The sequence below is a fragment of the Typopeltis vanoorti genome, chromosome 11, assembly GCF_054136105.1.
Source record: "Typopeltis vanoorti isolate ZY-2024b chromosome 11, IOZ_Tvanoo_1.0, whole genome shotgun sequence".
NCBI lineage: Eukaryota > Metazoa > Arthropoda > Arachnida > Uropygi > Thelyphonidae > Typopeltis > Typopeltis vanoorti.
Genome location: NC_143559.1, coordinates 61569344 through 61587020, shown reverse-complemented (window position 1 = coordinate 61587020; position 17677 = coordinate 61569344). Strand labels below are relative to the sequence as shown.

Here is a 17677-nt window from a genome sequence, read left to right as displayed (position 1 = left end):
GTCATCATCATCATCATCATCATGCTTGTCAAGGATTTAGGCCTAGCGTGGCCTGTTCCGGCCTTAGAAGTCATCATTGAATCTCTTAAGAGAACGTCTTGGTTTTCTTTTTCCTAATGGCTTGTACTTTAAGGCTTGTTTTGGTAATCTTTCGGTTTTCATTCTTTGAACGTGTTCCATCCATTTATGTTTATATTTTTTTTATTTTTTCTATTACTGATTCCTAGTTTAATTCCTTCATAATTTCTTTTTGTGATCATATAGAGGTTTTCTTTGCAGTTTTTCTCATAAACTTCATTTCTGCTGTTGTTAATCTTTGTTTGTATTTTTTTGTCTCTCCTAAAATAGGAAAATCTTCCAGTTGTAATTCAACCCTATCCAGCAATTCCACTCATACTGTCACGTTTTGATTCTTTATTATTAAGTTTTTTTTTTTTAATGTTCTTTTTCCTAGTTATCTCCTTAGAAATAGTCAAAAGTACTGCCGTGTCATTTGTTTGGAAGGCTGGATTCGAATTCAGTCTAGGATGCGAGAAATATTTATAAGAGGTTTCAATAAAGATTAAATCAACTAGTATCTTAAAGAGTCGAGTCAAAAAAAAAAGGGGGGGGGACAAAAAGACAAAGCTACAGAAAATATCTCTAATTATCTTTCCATTCTTTTTTTCAAAAATTTAACTTTCCAATTTCAAAATCAATTTATTCGATCAACGACAAAGAGAGAAACATGACACCAGTTTCAAATTCTGAAACGATATATTAGACAGGGAGGTATGCACATTAGCAATCCTTCATACATTTCTAATGTCCATTCCACACACAATAACAAATCAACGACCCGTTTTGAATCATTTCTTGGGCGTAGGAGGGCAGCACTGTACAACCGTACGACAACAACTGAGTTACCCTTTAGCTCCTAACACAACGTAGGCATAATTGTCTTACTTCATCCCCCGTTTTTTTGGAGAGATGGGGAGGTAATGCCGATGACAAACACCGAGGCGTCTCGAACACCATAATTGACCTTCACCTCCCAAAAGCTCCTTGACCTCTTGACCTTCCAAGTCAAGTTATGCAGCTAAAGCACGAAGCGCCTTCTGCGGTTAGAATTTCCGGGTCAGTTATTAATGATGTTCTCACCTCAGGGTGAGTTTTAATAGCTCGTGTGGGACGGAAGGTTAACCGTAGTTGATAAATGTGTTGCTTGTGGTCACATTTAACAGACATTATACATATCGTCGGCGCCAACGGACATGACGCTGAGAGAAACCTAATACGAAATTATAGAGTTCCATGTAGAACAACACTTTTCTAATAAGTGGAATTTAACTAGTTTTCTTAAAAAAGCAGTTGATTGTCTGAAAAGAAAGATAGATGGCGCCACATTTCGATCATATATGACCGCTTTCGTTCATAAATTTGTCTTTTGGAATTAAACTAGTGACGAGGTTTGCGTTTTTTTTTTTAAATATTTTTTGAATTGTAATTAAATTTAAAAAGTCTACACTAATAGGTACGTGTACTGTACAATAATTGTTGTTAAGACTTTTAATTCAACACTGCATATGCTGTAAATGAGAAGGCGCAGTGGATATTTTTACAATTATTTTATATAATTTTGCTTTGCTTTTAAGGCTTTTTCAAAGTTCCTGCACTTTAAACGAAAGATGGCGCCACATATTCCTGAAATGAGGTATTGTAATTTTAGAGACAGTTCGACAGTTCGAAGGTTTTGCTTGGTACTAAAATTCATTGAATAATGAAATACCCACATTTTCATTATTCAAATTTTGAGAGAGATTTTGTGAAGTAAATGATTGAGAATGAATAGATAACCTTGTTATTCATATTTAGAGAATGATATTATTATTATTATTATTATTATCGCATTAAATTTAATAAAGCCGATGAAACCAACATGGTTTTCTTAAAAAAATTGACGAGATTTTAGTTTTAAGGTTGCGGTATGTGTAGAATGAATGAGTTGTTTAAATTGCACGTCGTGTTAAAGGAGTGTGTGTGTGTGGGGGGGATTAAAATTCCGTCTTCTTGCACAGAAATGTATTTCGCTCCAACACACACACACACGCACACACACACATACCTCGGAAGCGAACTTAGCTTAAGTTTTAGATTTTTAAAGCTTTTTTTTTACTTAAAAGGTTTTACTTAAAAAAATTAATGCTTTTTTTTTTAATTTTAAATTTGACAAAAATTACAAATGAACTTTAAATAATAAATTCCCTGTCGCTATAGGTATAACATTCTCTCTCTCTATCTTTCTCTAAACATTTAGTCTTATTGAGTTAATTCTGTATATGCTTTGAACATCCCATTAGATGCGCACAGAACATCCCTTCAAACGCAAAGAATATGAAAATAGGATGTTAATGGCGTTTTAGGAGGATACCATATGACAGAAACTCCAGGAATCACCACGTTAAATTTGAATTCAAATGGCAAATCAAGCTAAGCTTAACGTGTTTGAACGTGAACAAGAATTTGAATTTGCTAATGTTGCAGGGGGGGGGGGTGCATAAAAATTGGAAAACTGACTGGAAACGGGTATATTTAGAGTGTAGATTCTGGACAGCGGAGTCGCAGCGTTCGCCAGGTGAAGATATAGGACTGCATTGCTCTAATCGTAAAATGGCTTATAACCCCCTATCTAAACTCGAATGAACATTTGTTACATGAAGTGAAATAACGTGAGAGGAACGTCCCTGTAAGCTAGTAACACGGGCAGAACTCAAGACAGTCGGTGAAAAATAGAGGTGAATTTCCCATGAAACTCATCAAGAAGTACGTGGAATATTTAGTCCATAGACTATCTTATTTCTTCCCTCCTCTTTTACATTAGGGTATCGAGGATTTTTCTACATTTAAACGTTACCGTATCGAGGAAAAGTGGTTAGCCTTATGTCTGTTAGATGGGTGTGTTCGTAGACTAAATACTGTGATATTCCGAAAGATGGGACTACAACTATCTCAGCTTTGGAGTCTATTTTTGCAATCGTTGAGATCAAAATAAATAAATAAATAAATATCAGCAGCGTTGCAGTTGGATTTGCTCCCCAAGCTGCGATAACTGTTGTTCAGTAAATCCGCTAATGGGGTTGTGCATTTACTGTCATTAAAAAGTCAGATCTCTCTTTTAGATTTTTTTTTCTGAATAGGCTGTACTTAATCCGGTAATGAATTTTTTTTTTTTTTTTTTTTTGTTACCTAGCATGTGTAATGTTTTCATTTCATTTCACGTCCTGAGTCAACAACCCAGAGTTATCTCATAGTTTAAACGAACACTGCTTTCCGCGAATATGTTGTTTCATTACTGGGACAAAGCCAATCGATTAACTAGAAAGCTGAGTTGGGACATAATTTTTCCGTAACAACCTCTATAATCTTCGATAATGGCCAAACAACAGCAACCAAAATAAATAAATAAATACCACTGAGGTATACGAACAGTGAAGTAATACACTGGTATGTTTAGTAAACTGATAATTTAGATGCCCAAACAAAATGGTTTTAAAACAAAAGTATGTTTGCTAACCATTAACTGTTATTAAGGGCAGGTTATGCTGGTGCCAAATATTTAAAATTTTTAAATGACTTCCCTAAATGAGATACAAGTATAGCATCTACATAACAACAAAATGTTATTCCGCTAGATATTTACACTTCACTTACTGACTAAGGTCAGAAGGTCGAAAAGATGATAAATTAACTGAAATAGGAATTTTAATTGAGGAATCAAGGAAACTTGTCATCTACGTAAATAAAACCAAGGATGATAAAGCCAGTTATAAACTTTTTTATCTAATGAAGGTAAAATGAGATTAAAAAAAAACAGACTTAGTAATGTATCCATCTATTTAGTTAATGATTCAAATTGTGTACTAACCTAGGACTCTTAGGCACACCTTTAATCAAGGTTCTTAAAACTGGTTCGGATCGGTAATTCCGTAGATTTTAACACTAAAAAAAAAGTACTAACTATCGGAAATTTCTACCGCTTATTAAGAATTCCAGATATTCTTGTCTAAGATACTTAATTTAGCATCTTATTAAGGACCACAAACAACCCGAAACCCTACTCGAATAATTACATTTCTGTGATGATACTGAAATATTAATTAAATTACTGTATTTAAATGAATGTAAATAATCATATCCGCGTGACGTCAAACGTATTACTCTCCGACGTATTTTCCCTGTGTTCTTTTTTCATTCAGTTCCTTCGCTTTCAGGAAGTATTCATTTTCCTTCTTTATATCTGTCGTGTATATAAATAAGGATAGGCTGGAATCCATCAGGTGGATTCCAACCTGCCATCAGTAGGATTTTGTCTCTCATCTTTTCAATGTATTTGCTTCATTCCATTCTTTTGTTGTCTGTCATTTGAATGCCCAAGTACGGTTTTTTTTTTTCTGCTGGAAACTCGGGATTTTAGTCTCCTAGCAACTCAAGAAAATCACCAAAGAACCCACATTATTCAAACAATAATATATTGCGTTAGGTTTAGGGACCACCAGAAGGTGGCATTTATCAGTTTGAAATTATTGATAGCTTGGGCTATCAATAAGCTTTTAAAAGTTAGAGTTAAAACAACATGACCTACTCCCTTTGGACAATAAAAGATGTTAGCAGATGCATTACTTCTTTCTTATTATTTTATTTCCTAATTTTTTCACATGAAATCACTTCAATTGCCTGATATTGTTAACATCTATTGTATTATTATTTCATAATTCTTTTCAAAGTTTAATATTTTTAGCTTCAACCGGAGTTATGTATCTGAATTAAAGAAAAAAAGATATTCTTTGATGAATGTACTAATGAGTTGTCATTAAACCAGTACAGAAAATAGCAAAGCATTAATTAGCTATTTTGTGTATTTGTTGACTCCTGTCTTCTATTTTTAGATCCAGGTGGTTTTATATTTTTTATGTTTGGAAAAATATTTTACTTGTTATCGTTTATTAGATATGCAACTATGCAATTATTTTCCTATTATTATTCATTGTGCTTTGTTGATTATTTAATTCTTCCATTTAATCGATGGATTTCATAAACTTTTAGGAACCTATTAAATTGATTTGGTCCGTCTGTATGCATTGTGTTCATGATTGTAGTTGACTGGAACTCTTGGCATATTTGGAATTTGAAACTTTTCATTCCCATCTATAGTAATAAATTCATTATGGATCAACGGAATTTAAAAAATGGATTCTTTGAATCTTCTCAAATGGGCCTAATAAAGAAATTATTGCAAACAGTCGTAAAAATATGTACATTAGTTATAATCAGTGGTGAGCTATGGAAATTTTAACGAAGGGTTCGCATCGTCGAGCAAAAAAAAAAAAAAAAAAAAACCGTATTTCACACAAAAACTTTTAGTACAGCTTGTGTACAAATGCCGATCAAAAAGTATGAAAGGGCAATCGACTTGTAAAGGCTATCATTTTTAAACAAATATTTCATGATCTAAACATGAAATATTTGCACACAATCATCTGTGTTAATTTATCTTACATAAGAAAAACATTCTTTAACTATCAAAATATAATAAGAATAAAATCTTTTATAATCGCACATATGAAATAGTCTGCATTTTTTATAAACCAAATATATTTCTTTTGTTTGCGATAGAAGTTTTTTTATGACAAACAATCTATAAATAATAAATAAATATTATCTAAACACAATAATATTGAAGTCCGTGATATTTTGTTTTGTTTTTATACTTCAAGTGGTAATCAACGGAACTAATCAAGAGGCATTATTTTATAGTCGTATTTATTTATATGCGATTACCAAAAGTGAATTCTTATCTGTAAAATGGTAGTAACAGTAACTATAATATTTTATTTAATAAAATCACTTTGTTAAGTTACCGTATGAGTTCGTCGCTTAATATATTTCAAAAAATTATGTTTTTTTTTTTTTTTTTTTTGAAAAAATAAAAAAGTAAATTAAAAAAAAAAGCCTGTGTAGCTCAGTGGATGTGGCGTTTGCACACCACGGCGCTTGGCCGCACGAAGGAAGATTTGGTTTCGAGTCTAGTCGCTGACTAGAGGAAATTTTTCTAAGCCTTTTTTCGACCAGTTCCCGAGTTAGTCGATCTCTGGCACGGGCAAGCAGGTTTTTCCTCCCGGAAACTCGGGTTTTTCGTCCCGTAAACTCAAGAAAATCGACCGTAGAACCCACATTATTTCAGACATTAAATATATTGTGTTAGGGTTAGGGACCACGAGATGGCGGCACATTTGATCCATCTCTCTTCACTGTGTACCGTTTAATTAGTGATAGCCTTGGGCCATCTGTCTCTGATTGGGTACCAGTGGAGATTGAACTGCCCACTCAGTCTCCAAAAGTTAGATAGGGCTAAATGGCCTCGCCTACTCCCCGTTACGGTAATAAAAAGGCGTCAGCTGATTTTTTTTTTTTTAAAGAACAAGGTTCTCACAAATTTGAGAAAAAATTAACAAAGGGCTCAGGCGAGCCCTTTATAGCTCGCCACTGGTTATAATCGTTCTGATATTTCAGCCATTCTTTATCACAACGGTATCACGTGGGACTGTTTTAGCCTATGTACTATAAAAATAAATTTGTTTTCGCTAATTTTGCTATTAAAATGGTCCCACTGAAACTATTCGAATTTTAATAAATCATTCGCTATTGATTCCGCTAACGCTTTTTATACCCAGAATGGAGTAGGCCAGGCTATTGAGTTCTAATTTTTGAATACCGTTGTGAAAGTTATTCTCCATTCATATATAGGGATCTAGGAGGATAATATAGTAGACAAGTCATTTCGTTACTTAAATATAAAGAGCCAATAGGCTTCATTTCGGCGATATAAACATTATTAAAATTAAGGGGATATTAAATCCCACATTGTTTTAAAACCGAATAAGAAACTCAAAGATTGGAATCAGAGAGTTTCATGCCGAATATAGTATAAAAAACTATAAAAGTGTCGGCGACTACTAGCATGAGCTAATGCAAGTAGCCCAAGTACGTAGTACAATCTCGGGCAACTCGCAGCAAAGGTGGTGAAGTTCTGATCGCTATTCTTGGTATACCACCTTTGCTGCGATTTGCCCGAGATTGTACTACGTACTAGGACTACTTGCTTTAGCGCACGCTAGTAATCGCTGATACTTTTATAGTTTATTATACTATATTCGGCATGAAACTCTCTGATTCCAATCTTTGAGTTTCTTATTCAGTTTTAAAACAATGTGGGATTTAATATCCCTTTAATTTTAATAATGTTTATATCGCCGAAATGAAGCCTATTGGCTCTTTATATTTAAGTAACTTAATGGTTGCACCTTTTTGACAACTCGTATAGCAGAGTATATAAGTTCTTTTCACTATACTCATTGGTATTTATTTGGTCTAGTCACTGATGAAGTCACAATGATGAAGCCTCAAAAAAGGCTGAAACCGGTGGGACTATTATGAATTCGCTCTCTTAAGGTTTTTGCCTTAAGGGAGCAATTTGAGTCTCTGGGGAAAGTGTTTTCCGGTGATGGGCTTTGTCGGTGAATTCTTTTCTTCGGAATTCGGAATATGAGCCGTTCTGCTCGGTGGTGGTGGGTGGAAGACCATCACTGAGTGGAGCCAACGCTGAGATGGACGGTCTTTCGCCCACAATTGAGTGGCCTAGGGATCGTCCGAATTTTTAGAGACGGCTTTACTTATTCATAAGGCTGAAATCTGTCTGGGTAGTGACCTCCCACCATGATGTAATAACAGCATACATTTCCTAGGAAATGTGTTTTTACATTATGGAAAATACCAAGAATAGCGATCAGAACTTCACCACCTTTGCTACGAGTTGCCCAAGATTATACTACGTACTAGGACTACTTGCTTTAACTCACGCTAGTAATCGCCGATACTTTTATAGTTTACTGTATTCGGTATGAAACTATCTGATTCCAATCTTTGAGTTTCTTATTCGGTTTTAAAACAATGTAGGATTTAATATCCCCTTAATTGAAATAAAGTCATTTCGTGATCGTAATCCTAAATACCAAATTTCAGTAAATTGCATCAAGCCAAAGAGGAAACATTATCTCGATTTGTTTTACCAATGGGAACAGTTCAATTAGCAAAATCTTTTCTTTGTAACTGGCCTCCTAAGCACAGTGTTGATATCGACGATACGATTTGGTTTAAATCTCTTCTAAGATGCAAAACCCCTTTGTCAGGATTTTCATTTGAAGGTAAGTTAGTAGTATTCTTGGAAGCTCTGGTTTCTCGTCTCACAAAACAGGATTACCCTCGTAGCCTTAACTACTTTGTCCATAATTTCAAACAACTACACTCCTTTGTGCATGAAAGTAGGTGGATTGTAATAATAAAGGAAATTTCAGTAAAATTTTGAAATAACTTGAAATATGGAAATTCAGTAAAATCTGTCCAACTAGAATATAGGAATAATTTGCGTATTGATGAAAAAAAAAAACAGTTGTAATAATTTTTGACTCTAACAGAATGGATTTTATGTAAATTTGGTATGTGGAATCCTTGCAAACACAATTTGAGCCATCACAGATTTTATTTCAATTGTACCATTTACAGGAACTTAAAGAAGAAAAATATGTCAAATAAATGTACAGTATTGTATATTGTACATTGCAATGACTCTGCTATGTAATTTTCTGTATATATATATATATATCAAAAAGTAAAACATATTTCCCTAGTTGTCGATGATAACTGTGTGTCTCATAAAGTCGAAGGATAAGCATGTGAACTTTGCACTGTTAGTGAATAATGAACAGTTGAAGATTAGTATTATAGTAAAAAGTGTATAAGTCAAGGAGAAGTGTATGTTCTTATGTGTGAGTCGAAATGTTCAACGGAGCAAACTGAAACCTGCCTTTTTTTTTGTAAGTTCAGTTTCTCTTTTCTTTTTAAAGAGGAAGGATTAATGTATAAAATTCGTTCTTTAGTATCATAAATTCTTCACCTCATTCATCCGGCATATCCATTGAAATTCCTTTTCATCCGTTCTGTACTTCAAACCTTGTTCGAAGTGATTATCTCATCACCTTTTTCATCTTCTTAAATATTGCACGGAATCTGGTTTTCCAAAAATTGACGAAGCCAACGAAGCAGCTCACAGTGGGTTATAGAAATAACTGAAAATATTCTTCTCAAGTAGCATTATGAGACATGCATGAACGATGTAGTAGGTGTCTGGAAATGCAAGAGGACTGTTATAATTTTTTAAAAGAAACTCCTTTATTTTCATATATAGATCATAAAATAAAAAAATAAAAAAGCAAAGGCGATTTTATATATAAAATAAAATAATAAGCTAATGCCTTTGATTCCCTAGTAGGGAGTATGCGAGGCCTTTTAACCCTATCTAGCTATTGGGGACTGAGTAGGCAGTTCAATCTCCATTGGTAGCCAATCAGCGATAGTTGGCCCATGACTATCACTAATTATAGGCGGCCACCGATGAAGAGACCGGCAAACAAGTGCTGCCGTCTTTTGGTACCTAATCCTAACAGAATATGTAACTGACTGAAATGACGTATGTTCTACGGTCGATTTTCTTGAGTTCACGGGACGAAAAACTCGAGTTTCTGGGAGAAAAAGCCCACTTGCCCGTGACAGAGATCGATTAACTCTGGATTCGGTCGAAAAAAGGCTTAAAAAAGTTCCTCAAATCGGCGACTAGCGCAGAGGATGCAAGTGCCACTTTCACTGAGCTACAGGCTTAGGCGATTTTATTAAATTTTTAAATCGATTTCAACTTTTCTTACTCAGATCTAATGTAAAATAATTTAATGATAGTTTCATAATTTATAATGAAAGAATGGCAACTAGTGATTGTAAGTTAGTGGAAAGTTGCCTGTGTAGACACAAAATAACATTCTATACTGTGATACATCCTGATGGATCTCCATATCATCTCTCACTATGAGTGATAAGCAGATACAGGAATTTTGTGGTCAGTTGTTATGCGCCATGATTTCCTAAAAATAATGGGGAAAATCTCCTTTCGTTTCCCTGTCAAGAAATGTGTTCACTGCACAATGATAAATATTCATAGACGATTTTTTTAATGTATAAAGAGCTGTATATGATAAATAATCTAAAATAAAAAAACAGTGTTGGAATACTGTATGTACATTGCTCAGAAAGAAGTCAATGAACACCATAGTGGGAAGAACAAACAGCCATGGGACCCACCTAAATATGATATAGGAATTCCTTTTGCTGCTGTGACTACAACATGCCTAAGGGGCATAATTTCCAGAAGTGTATGATATGGATCAATGGGACTTTTGAACCATTATTCCTGTAGGCATTTAATGAGGTCCTGGACTGTTGTGGGGTGGATGACTTTTGACCACTCCTGACGCTCCACTTCATCCCACAGATGTTCAATACGATTGAGATCAGGATTCGGAGGAGAGCGAAGTGTGATGACATTCATGTCCACAAACCATGCAGTTACAGCAGCAGCCTTATAACATGGTGCATTGTCTTTCTGAAAGAAAGACATTGTCTCAGTGACCATTGGTCTCTATGGTCAGCATAGAAAAGCTACAAAATAAGAAGCATTGCATTGTCCAAAATGTTCAGATACCTCTGGGAGTTCTGTGTTCATGGAACTACAAACAGAAGTCCGAGGACAAACCAGGAAAAAAGGATCAACACTCGCCATCCCCGAATTTCATAGTTGGAGTTACGCACTCTGGTAAGAGACGTTCATCAAGCATCCATCTGTCTGCTCAGTAGAGGATGTAATGCGATTCGTTGCTCTATAATACAGCTCACCAAGCTTCCACGTCCCAATGCACCTCTTTGCACCAATGAAGATCTTTGCATCACCACTTGTTGGACAGGTAATGTGGGAATTACCTATTCCGATCCTACCATGGAAACCCATGTTGTGAGTTTCGATCTGAATGCTTTGGTGCAGATTCGTGTTTCAGTCGATGCCCGGAACTCCGCATTCAACGTGTCGGCCGACGAATGGTTGTTTTACATATTATTTTTCGTAACACCGTACGGTCACGTTCGATGAGTGTGGTGAGTCGTCCACTGCCAGGAGCAACTGCAGGTCACTCCCTGAACTTATGATATCATTGTTTGTTGACTTGCGATGACCCAATTTGTCAGCCAATTTGCCGGACAAATAGGCCTTCAACATGTCATCCTATTACAATGTATGTTTCAAACTCCATCAGTTCTCTTCTCGCAGCCATATCACCAGGACACAGTTGCACTTATTTGGGAACATCATATTCCTCCAATTTATACTTGCTCCAAATGTGACGCATTACATGGCACGATGTACCTTGCTCATAGAATGTCCGTTGAGTTTTTTCCAAGCAGCGTATGTATTAACTGTGGAAACATAGCTGGTTATTCCTATTTTTTTTATCATTATTATTACGTTACTAATAAATAAAATAAATCAGCTTCATCACGATCCTGGAAGTGGCTTATCAGGTTCGGCTGTCTTTAAAACCAGGCCAGTATGGTATGTCTGTTGATTGCACTTTTTTTTCTTCAGCAGATTTATTTTATTTATTTATTTATTTTATTTTATTTATTTATTTTTTTTTTTTCAGGATAAAAAAATCGGTTACCGGTTCTAAGATACCGCTAACCTCCTCTTCCCAGAAAACGCTTTTACAAAGATTCTTTGCTTCCCAGACGGGAATCGAACCCAGATTTTTCCAACCGAATGTCGCAACATTCTGTTGTTTGAGCTGCGCAGGTTGCATGACATTCTGTAATCGTTGATTGGTCTCTCATATCGAGAAGCCATCGGATCGTTGTTTGTTAGATGTTGGACCATTCTCTATACCCTGTAGAAAATGCTGTGCAACTTTTCTAGCAGGATAACAGTTTCAACGATGAAACTGCCACTTTCACCAGTGCAAGTAACCAACGTTCACTATCAAAACTAGCCTTAGGTCATGTAGTTCTACTGTCGATTTATTGCCTGCTAATTAATGTAAATTGCATATAGATACTTGTGCATATCTCTTGTTTGCTTTATATAATTTGAAACGGGACACTGCAGCAGTAAAACAAAGCAGTTTATTGTTATTTTGAATTACTATCCAAAGTAGCTAAATGCTAGCGTGTTATGTTCTGTTATTTGCATGTGTTCTTCTCGCTAGTTTTTTTTTTTTTTTAGTTTAAACTTCGAATTTTCCGGAACTATATCCCTTCTCCCTCGATACATACATGCGTATCTTTAGCTACAACCAAATATGTTTGTTTGTGCTTGCTGATGAAATTACGTTTTCTATTGACACTTTAGACGTTTCCAAATGAGCAAAAGTGTAAATAGAGTTCTTCGTCTTCAGCTTTTATGATGATGCAATTAAGAAGCCTTGAACTGTAAAATAATTGCGTAGATTTTTATAGGGAAACATGTGTAATCAATCACAAAGTTATTTATTTATTCATTTTTCCAAATTTCAACCTTCTATGCAATAAAAATATGCTTAGACGCCTGTTGGATGAATAGCAGAACTCGTATAGATAAAAGTAAAGAGATCCTAGAAATGAAAAACCGCTTTTGTTTCAGGCCTTTGACTCTGAAGTTCATTACGAAATTTCAAGTTTCAATTAGATCTGTTATTATCTAAGCCAGCAATTTTTCAACGACCATTTATTTTGAGCACAACTGCTGTTATTCAAGAATTCAAAAGACAACATCCTTCACTCTTCTCATGATTTCAAGATGGTCACTCAGTGATCATAATTGCCAGCGAAGGTTGGTCGATTGGTAGAGCCTCTGCTACTAATGGCTCGCAAAAAGTTAAGCAGGTTTGAGCGTGGGTAGTAGTTAGAAGGTGGACAATCGTTCGTTGGTGTTGACACATTCTCCCTGGATGAGAGATCCTCTTTGGACTCCCTGGAGGTGTCACATAATAATAATAATAATAATGTGATTTTGAAGCTTTGGTTTACTTGACTAATTTCAATGAATTTTGGCATTTAAAATCGTACAAATATCATCAAAATAAAACAAGCTCAATCTAATTGCTTAGATCAGTTTTTCCATGACGTTTACAAGAATAGAACGCCAATGAGAATATTTTGGTCAGTAAGTACATTGCATAAACATGCGTAATTTTTTGACGCAAGTTGACTTAGAAAATAATTTCCACAATCATTAATAAAGTGTGTTATAGTCTACTCTTAACTAACCCAAACAATGTTTAAACCTGGAATGCCCCCATCGTTCACACATTTTGAGATAGTACTAAGCCAGAGCTAATGCAATTTAACATATTTGTTTTTGTAGATGATAATTTAAACTCCCTGTTGATATTAATTCATGACATTATTACTGAGTTCCATTTCTTTCTGTAAAGTATATACATATATATACACACTTTATACATATACATATACAATGGTATCTCACTAATCCGAACCTCTTTTGTTCGAACCCTCCAGTAATCCGAACTGTGGTTTGAAAGAAAAAAAGCTTTATTTATTACGTATTATTATTTTGTATACTATTATTTTTAATTGATAATTATTAGTTTAACTGTTATTATTTATTTTATTATTATTACTGTACAGTATTTTTTCATACTGTCGATTGTACCGTTATACTGCAGGCCTATTTTGATTTATTGTGTATTCACGTTTCCTTGGGAAGCCGTCGAACCTGAAGCAATTCGAGCGTCATGGAAAAAAACTGTGGCCTTCTAGAATTTAGGTGATATACAAAAAAGAGGAAATTCAAAACGTGCATAATTTGGTTAAAAATATAAATCCAGATGTTGAAATTTCACAAATAGATGTTACGGAAGGGATTACAGGTAGAACCGAAAGTGAACTCGAAATCAAATCAGACGATGAAATTATAAAAATGACGCTACAGAATGAATTAGAAGACGATGATGACGATGAAGAACTCTAAGAAAAAAAAAGTAAAACATGAAGAGGCAGTTGACAGTTAATATGCATATAGAATGGGCTAAGCAGAATGATACGCCATTCCACAAAATTTTATTGCTGATGCAGCTCCGAGAAAAAGCATTCGAAAAAGTTTAGCTTCCAAGAAAGCTAAACTTTTTTGGAAGCTAAATCTTACGAGATACCACTATATTTCTATATGTATATATCTACATATACATACACACTTTATCAGCAGCTGTGTGATAACTTTTTTGCCACAACGTGAAAAAACACAATTCAAATGAAACTTTACTGAAGATCCCATTAGCAGGAGTTACAGTTGAAGCTTATGCTTCAACTGTAATAGCTATGTAATATTACCATGTAATAGCTAGCCATCACCCTGCGGAGGAGAAGATACAGGCTGAATCATAGTCATCATCATTAGCTGTTAATTGCATATATTTTTAGGTGGTTTGTCTGTTGCGCGAAATGAAAATCGCACATTTAATGGGAAGGGGAACCTTACCAATACCTGGTTGCCTTAACTGGCAAGATGGACTAGTTATACGTATGGTCCACTATCTCATTGTCATATTCGCAACGAAATTTCTGGATTAAGAAATATTATTGAGTACTCGCCTCGTCTATTGTGGGCTATTGACTATCAGTGAGTTTTTTTTTTTTTTTACTTTTCGCTTTTACTTGTTTTGTATGTTTTTTTGGAAGGATGTTTGTTCTTAGATATTTGTTTTAGTCTACCGCTAGATAGTAGACCGTAACAGGCTTGAAATATTATTGAGCCTTTGGCTCACCTATTTTTGGATTCTGGCAGTGGGTTTTAAAAAAACTTATCTGTTCAATATGGGTTTGAGACGTTTGTGTTTTTCAAATGCTGTTATTCACCCTAACTTATTAATCCACTATGGTAGGTATGACTTGCAGAGAAGTTTGCAGCCATTTCGCACAGAAAAGTTTCGATCTCAGGAATATCGGCTTCTCGGTGAAGCTGTATGTTTCTTACGAACCATGGTGCTTTAAACGCTATTCGTAAACATTTGTCTTAGATGTTTGTAGTTGGCTAACGTTTGAATGCTCTGTGTGACTCCAAGCTGACGAGCCATACATCAGGACTGGCCTGATCAATGTATTGTATAGTAATAGTAGTTTAAGTTCTATGCTTAGCCAGCTACGGCGATTGAGTAACAGTTATATCTGCACCATTGTCCTATTTCCTTTTGAGCAGACACGATCAATATGAGTTGTAAAGCGAAGCCTAGCTGTGCGATAAGTGTGTGCTTACAGGTTACCATGAAATGGAAATGCCAAATATGAAAACTTCGCCCTCAAGGAATCCTCGTCTTGTGAATAACACTGAATTGTTCTTGAGGGCATTAACATCAATTCATCATTTTTGGAATTTGGACAGGCTTGAATAATACTAGTACTAATACTGAGAGTGGGTTTTACAATTTTTGGATTGCCAATCTAGATTGCAATCAGTGGAGTATTATTGCAGTATTATCTGCGGATAGGACCATTGTGGTGGCAAGGAGCAGAGGTTTTAGCAGGGAGGCCTGGGGAAGACGCTTGCAGTGATGTTGCGTTCAGACGATCTAATTTCCTAACTTTACTCGGAGGTTAAAATCGCTGAGGCACGATTTGGTAAGTTTGACCAGTCCTTCTGGGAATATGGCCTGCATAAGTTTAAAATGAAGCCCATTGCCATGTTTTGTCGAATGCTTTAGCAAATGTCAAGGAAGATCACTCCTGTGTGCTGCTGCTGAACCCTACGTTCCACGACCCTGAGAACTTGTTGTCCTGTGGAGTGGTTCTCCCGAAATCTAAATTACCACAAGGGATGAGGTTCAATTCTTTAGTGACTTTCTGCAGTCTTATATCCCTCTCAGCTATTTTTCCTAGGTATGAAAGCAGACTGATTAGGTCACAGTTTTGGAGAAAGTGTGCTACTTTTCCTGACTTTGGGATTAAGATTACATCTGCAATTTTTCATCGTGCAAGGAACTAGGGATATCTAAATATTGCATTAATAATAGCAGCAATACGCATTTCAGCTTTATGGTAGGCAATTCTTGATTTTGTTAGAAATCACATCTGAACCTGGTGCTTTCCTATTCTTCATTTGGTGATGATTTTACGTACTTCAGCAGATAGTGTTAGTTGAATGGCGTTTAGTTCAGATCAGCACGACTGTAATTTGGACTACACTACATCTCTACGCTCTCGGCAGAGGCTTCAATTTTGTCTACGTCACGATAAACAGACCATGTTTGGATTGGTTAGAGAGGTTTACAGTCTGTGCATAGAGCTTTGGTCATCATCCAGAGCGTTTGGTTTTCTGTGAAGTTTTTCTTCCACCATTGATTTAGATAGTTTTAAGTGCATATCCAACTTTCTATGTAGCCCTGTTGAGAGCTTAAAAGTGTTCAGGGGCTAGTGTTCTATGGTACTGATGCCTGGTTGTGTTCTTTTTGCTGATAAGTTTTATAGTGTCATCGGGAAGTCGATCAGAGTTTGTGAATGCGTTTCTGTTATCTACTTTTCTATGCTTGAAATTGGGTTGTCGATTTTTTTGTTTGAGTCAATGGTTGGAACTGGGCCTATAGATTCATGTAGAGCAGGCGATAGTTTTGAGCAATTAAAGTAAAACTGAGTTACGGTCAGAACAGGACGTCCATTACACTTATTTGGCATTGATGCGTGATATTTTGTAGTATCGCGATGTCAAGGACATCAGGAAATCTTGCCACATTGTAGTACCTGGGTTCGGGAGATCCTATAATTACTGTGTCACCGGCAGCAGCAAACTTATTAAGGATTCTACCGTTTCCAATTGTAGTTCTGCTGTTCTAGGCTGTGTGATTAGCGTTGAAATCGCCGCTTCGTTTATATCTAGAATTTCAGTCAAGTCTGCTTCTAGTAATCGTTTGTTTGGAGAGTTATATAGGAAATATAGTTTCAGGGGACCCGCATTTGTATTTGAACCCACATTCCGTGATTTCTATGTTTGTAGTGGCAAGATTTACAATTTCATTGTGTTCTATGTTGAGCATGACAAATATGGCACATTCATATTTGTCAAGCTCTAACCCCCCCCCCTCCAGGCACAGCCATATTTTGGATATCTATCATTTTGGTATAGTGTATAGTTCCTGAAATTTGGGTTGTCCTCTGCTTGAACGTGCGTTTCATATACAAGGAATTATCTCAGCATTACAGCGCGTCGTAAATTCTTATAGTTCTCGCAGTTCGTTTCCAGGACCACAGGCATTTCAGAACACAATCTGTAGAGAGTTTAATTTACGCTTGTTAATCATCGATTAGTAAAACTAGGTTACGGTCGTGTGAGTTTCCCAAACTTCTTTGTTGAGTGCTGGCTGGGGTTTGCTTTGCTGAACTCGATTAATATTTCGCTGAGAGAGGCTGCTATGACCACAGTTTTGCAGGATTTGATTTGAGATTGGGGTTAAGTTTTTCCTGAATGTTTTGAGGCCATGACATCTGCATACGAGGCATGTATTAGGGTGGTTTTTGTACCTAGAGAATAATAGCATTTGTTGTGGGTACCCGCGAATTTGTTGATGGGAATCTTAAGGATTTTTTATTGATTTTTGGGTAACCAAGTTTTACTTGCACCTTCTATAGTTGGCACATTTGGGTGGCTCTGTTTCTGATAATTTGTAGGAAGCAGAAATCAGTCTTGCAGCAGCATTGCGAGTGAACGAATTTTTGACAATGGTAG

The 17677-nt window shown here is 35.8% G+C and overlaps 1 protein-coding gene across 1 annotated transcript in view; it reads left to right on the top strand.

Moving 5' to 3' along the window:
- The first annotated feature begins 8107 nt into the window (after positions 1 to 8107).
- The window catches only part of LOC150101654 (tRNA-specific adenosine-34 deaminase regulatory subunit adat3), a 79019-nt gene continuing 69449 nt past the window's right edge, over positions 8108 to 17677 (top strand). The window contains exon 1 of the mRNA XM_090399886.1: positions 8108 to 8240. Coding sequence (XP_090256012.1) covers positions 8108 to 8240 — 133 coding nt within the window. The remainder of the gene's footprint in view (positions 8241 to 17677) is intronic.